The sequence below is a fragment of the Tupaia chinensis genome, unplaced genomic scaffold (assembly GCF_000334495.1).
Source record: "Tupaia chinensis unplaced genomic scaffold, TupChi_1.0 Scaffold140371_1, whole genome shotgun sequence".
Taxonomy (NCBI): domain Eukaryota; kingdom Metazoa; phylum Chordata; class Mammalia; order Scandentia; family Tupaiidae; genus Tupaia; species Tupaia belangeri.
In genome coordinates, this window is record NW_006200248.1 from 12975 (window position 1) to 19774 (window position 6800).

At 47.9% G+C, this 6800-nt stretch overlaps 1 protein-coding gene across 1 annotated transcript in view; it reads right to left on the minus strand.

Moving 5' to 3' along the window:
• LOC102475871 (phosphatidate cytidylyltransferase, mitochondrial) overlaps positions 1-6800 on the minus strand; it is a gene marked incomplete at its 5' end in the record, with an annotated part of 42666 nt that overhangs the window by 2004 nt on the left and 33862 nt on the right. Inside the window, one exon of the mRNA XM_014593373.2 lies at positions 2723-2823. Coding sequence (XP_014448859.1) covers positions 2750-2823 — 74 coding nt within the window. The remainder of the gene's footprint in view (positions 1-2722; positions 2824-6800) is intronic.

The following is a 6800-nucleotide window of genomic DNA, read 5'->3' on the forward strand; positions in this document are numbered from 1 at the left end:
CCTCTCATTAACTTTAAAAAAAAAAAAAAGAGGGGCCAGCAGGTGAAGTGGTAGTTAAGGCACTGGACACACATGGCCAACCATGGTTTATATCCCAGACCTGGAGGCTTGCTCTCTCACTTTCCCCTTCTCTCTCTCTCTGGGTACATTAAAAACTATTAAGAAAATAAAATAATTTTTAAAAGAGAATACATCTAGAAGAAATGGAATGCAAAGACTCAAATATTCATAATTTGTGAAGGTTGCAAGGTATGTGGGAAAGAGCACTGGCTAGGAGTCTGGGGGCCCGAGTTCAAGTCCCGCTTTGTTAAGCACATAGGTGAGGCCCCAGGGCATCAGTTCCTCTCCAGAAGTCTCAGGTTCTGCATCTGGAACATGACCCTACATTCTGTGCTCTACTGAGTGCCTACTTTGTAAAGTATCTACTTTGGGGATCTAAAAATCTTTATCAGGGCCCAGTCATGGTGGCACTTGCTAAGTCACTGCTCCACCAGCTGGGATGACAGAGGATGCATGGGTTTGATGCCAGACAGGCCAGGCATGATGGTGTGCACCTTTAGTTCTGGTGACCCAGGAAGCCGAGTCAAGAGGATCACAAGCTTACAGCCTGCCAGGGCAACACAGTGAGACCCTGTCTGAAAGAGCTGGACATGGAAGTACATGCTACTTGGGAGGCTGAGTGGGAGAGTTATAATAGTGAGACCTTGTCTAAAAAAAAAAGTAAAAAATTAAAAAAGATCCTGTTACCTAGTGGTTAAGGAGGTCATACAGCACACAAGTGACCACATGGTCATTGAAATCCTGGCCCTGGTGACTTGAAAAAGGAATATTCTGGGCACATGTGCATGTGGACCCCAAATCTCGATGGCATGATAAAATGGAGAAGGGCTGCAGCATGACTGTGCCTCACTGAGGGGGTGCTTTCTCCCTCGCCCTCTTTCTCACTGGTATGAGCTCTGACTTACATACAACAAACTAGCAAAGCTGTAACAGATACAGGGGAAGGAAGTTAAAGCAAAATAAAACCAATTATAGAACATCTTTAATAAGCTGATGAGAAATTTAAATTTCTATTCTATAAGTATTGAGGAACATTTTAAACTCCACAAGGAAGAATCTCATACTAGTAAACACAATACTACAGAAATACTAGAAGAAAATAAAAACAACACTAAAAAATGGTGAGAGCCAGCCCTATAGCCTAGTGGTTAAGGGAGCCAGATCCTATATGGCTGACTGTGATTTGAGTCCTGGTCCCAGAAGCTTGAGTAACACTGTAGGTATATGAATATGCATGCCCCAAATCCAGGCAGGATGGAAAAACGGAGAAGGGATTGTGGTATGACCATGTCCCGTTGGGAGTTCTTTCTCTCTCTCTCTTTCTTTCTGGCAAGTATTCACAACCTCTGGAACTAAAAAAAGTTAAGGATGATAGCAGTGACAGCCATTACGTACTAGGCACTAATCCTATGTGCTTTATGAATGTAAGGTCACAGGACCATCACAGCTGGAGGGAGTTCGTAACAGTTATCTCCATCTCACAGGCAGAGAAACTCTTCAAAGAGGGAAAATAATGGGTTGTTAGAAAAGTCATGGTGTATTTAACTATGGTTTTCAATGCAAAAATGTGTCATGGCTTTTCTGACGACCTGATCACTTGTCCAAAGCAACACAGCCAGTCAGCAATGGAGCTGAGACTCTACTGCTTGGACAGTCCTAAGTCTGAGCTCATTTCCCCACACTATCAGACTTTCAGCTTGGGTGGGAATGAGCTAATAGTAGAAAAAATAAGTAGAAAGACATGATTCAAATGGACAAGACATCCTAGGGGCAGCACCAGAGCACTGGGCAATGCAAATTCATAATGCCAGGAAACTGAGATCATGTGAAGGCAAAACAGCAGCAGAGGCCCACTGCTGAGACTAGTGTGGCCTATGAGGTGGACGAGGTGGCTGCCTGTGACAGACAGCCTCTCCTCCCTGATTTCCATCTGGGTGTCTACTGCTTCCTCTGCAGCCCGTGAGCTCAAGGGCAACTTGCCTCTTGGCTGAGCCAGCAGCTCAGGCCTAGGCTACTCGGCTTCGTTCCACCTTTTGGCCTTGCACTGGCTCAGGGATGGGTGTGTCACCCAATTAGGGCTCGTAAAACCTGACAGAGGCTTGCTAGAGGCTGTTAGAAAATTTACTTGCTCTTCTAAGACGGCTTCTATAATGAGTCTTTCTGTCTCCCCAAAGAAGGATGGGGAAATGCGGAGCCCTTGAAGTGTTGCCAGGGGTCCTGTAATTACAGGGAGCCAGACGCAGCAGACACCACCACCACAAAGGACAGAGAGCTGTGAAGAAAGTGGGGGCGAACACGCCTGCCCTGGTGTTGGAAAGAAACCAAGTGATGGGATGGAGACAGGAATATAACCAGCCAGGCTGAGAGGGCCATGCCTGCCCAGCCTGCAGTCCCCTCAGGCCATGTGTCTCAGCAACACAGTTTGTCCCATTTCAGACACTCACGGACCCTCTGGTGCAGGCCACGGTTAAGCTGGTATGCAGCACCATGCAGTTCTGTAGACAGAGAAAATTTTTTTCTTCTGATGCTACACTCTCCAGAGGTATCTGGGGCCCACCTGGGATGATGTATGAGGCATACATTTAAAAACCCAACACATCTTTAAACTGGTATCAAAGTAACAAAGGCTGTTCTGTCAAAAAGGATCAACCGCTTTATTCACCTGTACATGACATAAAAGCAAGCAAAGTCAGGGTGATTTCCTCAGCCATCCTTTCCACACTTTGTGCAGTTTTAGTGAACTATAAATCACTGACTTCATGCCTAGAAGAGAAGAGAGTGTGAGCACATGGAGGCCTGCTGAGTGGATTCTGAGCTGGGGTCCGTGAAATTCTCTCAAGAGTCTTGCCTTTGGAGTGGGGCAGCCATGGGCTGATGTGTGTGCTCTCAGAGACCAGGGAGCTGAAACCTGCTTAAGGTCATTGTGATCGGGACCAGCAGATGGCGTAGTGGTTATGTTGCTAGACTCCCACATGGCCAACTACAGTTCAAGTCCTGGACCTGGTGGCTTCAAATTCATGCTGGGCGCATGTGCATGTGTGCCCAAGATCCCGGAAGAAGAATGGAAGAGAAGGGATTGCCACATGGCCATCCTCCTTAGGAGGTGATTTCTCACTTTGTCTCCTGCCTCTCTGGCAAGACACATGTCCTGTAGCAAAAATCTACTTAAAAAAAAAAAAAAGTCACTGTGATCAACGTGGGGAGAAATGTTTCTCACTTAGGCAAGTACTGACAGGGCAATATGGATGCCAAGGGTAGCCGAGTTACTGGGATAAGTGAATCTTTTCAGTTAGGAGCACGTTGGCAGCCTTTAATTTAGTAGCTCATTCAAAAAGGAGGAGAGGGACTGTGTATGAATGGACACCCTTGGCCCCTTCTCTCCCCCAGGGCCTGGATTCCAGCCCCCAGCCCACAGCAAGAGCCCACTGTGCATCCCCCTGCTGGCCCACAGCAACTGCTCCTCCTGCCACTTCAGTAAACCCTGTGTCCCCCTTTCCATCTTCCCTAGGCTGAGCAGACCGTCTGGACTCCCGGGCTGCTCCCGGCCACCCGTGCTCACCTCCAGCTCAGCAATGACCACACTGTCAGGTGCCTGCCTGCTGACCAGCCCTCTACCTGGACTGCGGGCTCCTTGGGGACAGGGACCTTGTCCCATGTGTCTGTTTTCACCGAGTATAGAGTGGGCACTAAGGAGATCCTGTTAAAATCCTCCCCCTCCAGATGCTGACCCACAAGCATGCCCTCCCCCGGGCTAGCTCATCACAAGAATGTGGTGAAACTGGAGGAGAGGTCCTCGGGGGCCAATGGGAAAGAAGAAAGGAGGCAAAATAAACGGGGCACTGTTCATCAGACCTAACGGGATCCCATTCACACAGGTTACGGCTCAGCTTCCTCTGTGTGGAGGGTGACATTATTCAGCCTGAGCTTCGGGGTGTGGGCCGAAGGCCAGACAGTGCTTTCTGCTCTGAGGTGCAAACTGCAATGTGGAATGCACGTCCCCAGCAGTGCACTTTGCAAGCACATGGACCAGGCAACAGGACTCTTTCTGGAGATGCCTAGCACTGGCGTGTAAGCACTCTCTTGAAAGTGCCTTGCCCTGTAAGCTGCCCAGTCAGCTGAGAGCCTATGAGGAGGTTACTGCAGACAGCCAGCGGCAGGCAGGAGGGCAGGTTACCAAGAAAATCAGTAATGGACGCCCCAGCCCGGCTTATCTGCCACCGACTACCTGCAGGTGCCACTGCCCCAGCAACATGCTCAGAGCCTTCTCCCTGCCACTGCCTCTTCTAATTCCTCCTGAAAGCAACCACTCTTAAACCTCACTCACTTGCCCAGTCGGAACCAGCCAAAAGATGGAGCAGAGCCAGGTAAGGCTGGCACACAGTGAGTGCCACACGGCATCCTTGAGGCCCTGAGTCAGGCTGGAGGAAGATGCACGGCCATGACAATTAATTCCCAGCTCGACTTCTCCCTGCCACTGCCTCTTCTAATTCCTCCTGAAAGCAACCACTCTTAAACCTCACTCACTTGCCCAGTCGGAACCAGCCAAAAGATGGAGCAGAGCCAGGTAAGGCTGGCACACAGTGAGTGCCACACGGCATCCTTGAGGCCCTGAGTCAGGCTGGAGGAAGATGCACGGCCATGACAATTAATTCCCAGCTCGACTTCAAACACCTTAGTCACAGACTCCTTGGAGACACTGAAGGTTAATACACAAAGTCAATGGGTGTCGCCGTGTAGCCGTTTTTGCTCCGAGTAGATAGAAATCATCCACACTGAGAGCACTTTCCCCTTGGTGGCTCTGCAGGGGGAGATGGCCGCAGGGAGCTATGTCAGAGCGAGCACTGCAAGGAGTCAGGAGAACGAGGAGACCCGACTGCCTGAGCTGGCCAGATGGACAGCATGACGCTCCTGCTCAGGGTCTCAGTATCCTCATTTGCAGAATGACCAGGTTGGACTAGATTAGGGGCCCTTCAGCAAGGAGCCCAAAGGTAAGCGAGGAGGTCAGTGGGAAACTGCAGGAAGTCTGGATGTGCACATGTGCCCTGCTGTGCATGGGGCCAGAGTTTTAGACAGACCGTCACAGGTGCACAAGGTTAAGAACCACCAGATGAGGACGAAGGGTTCTTGGGACCACCAAGTAGTGCGGTGGTTATGGCAACGGACTCCCACATGGTCAACCACGTGTGAGTCCCAGACCTGGTGGTTTGAAAATCACACTAGGTGCATGTGTGTGCATGCCCCAAATCCTGAGAACAAAATGGACTGTGGAGTGGCTTTGGGGGGTGGGGGTGGGGTGATGTCTCACTTTCCTTCCATTTGTCTCTCTTTAATAAGGTAGGCACTCTATGGCAAAAAAAAATAAATTAATTAAATAAAAAAAATAAAAACCTTAAAAAGAGTGAAGGATTCTTTCCTTTTTAATTCAACAAAGTTCAAGGACTTGAACTTCATAACTTAGAACAGGCAAAAATTTCCTAAGTAGGATGTGAAACATTCTTAACTACAAAAGATAAAATCAATAAATTGAGTTTTGTAAATGAAAATTTTTCACCCAAAGAGTAAAGTGACAACCCCAGAGTGGGTGATTCGGTATCACATACGGCCAGCAAAGGACTTGCACCAGTCAGAGAATTCATACGAAAGGGCAGACAACGTGACAGGAAAAGGAACACACGCAGCATGAAAGGGGATAATAAAGTTACTGGGCTAGCAGGTAGTGTGGTGGTTAAGGTGCTGGACTCCCACATGGCTGACTGTGGTTCAAGTCCCGGACCTGACAGCTTTCTCACCTTGCTCACTCACATTCCCCTTCTCTCTCCCCTCTCTCTCATGAGCATATGTGCCCTATAGCAAATTTAAAAATAATAGTAATGAATTAAAAATTAAATGAATAATTCTTAAAAATAACCAGCAACTATTAGTCAAGGAGGTGCTGCAAGAGGAACTGAAAGTTGGTAGTATCTATTATAGCTCCATATTCACCTGCTTAATGATCCAAGAATTCTATCACTATGTATGAGGGGATTCCAAAATGTTCATGGAAAATGGAATTACAGTCCAAATTTATTATGGGGAAACGTAACTCTGTAATCCGGGCATAGTTCTTTCATAACACATACTCCCTATGAGCTTTCTAAGGACCCTTCATACACTCGTAAGACCACGAACCCCCTGGGCAGATGCACTGCCAGTGAAGTTCTTCAGAAAACAAGTGGGCAGAGAAACAGCTAGGCTAAGAGGTCTCCACCGTCCCATGATGCTGGCTTTCAAATTCATGGGACAGAAAATTAGAACGTCCCAAACAGACTCCCACTTAATTCAAATCAGTTACACTATCTACAGAGAAAATTTCTTCTGAAGCAGAAGTACAACCTGTTTTAAAAACTTTCAAGGCTTAAGTGGTAAGTATATCACACACACAAAATCTTTACCATTATGTGCTGTTCTCACTTAAGTATGTAGGTCCCTGGAAACGAAAGAAACCTTTAGTAGTAAGAGCTCAGAGGCAGAGGATCCGTTCTCCTGAGTCTCGGGAAGGGGCTGGAGAGGATCAACCATGGCACGCCAGGATCCTCTCGGGAACAAGACTAAGCCTGCCTGGCTAAGTCAGTTGAGTCTCCCGAAGCTAGGAAGGCAAACAGGTATTTGGCCCCAGAGTTAATTCTGATCGACCAGAAAGTCAGGTGGGGGGTAATACAATCAGATTTCAAAAATTAAACCCATCACCTGCCCAGCCTCCT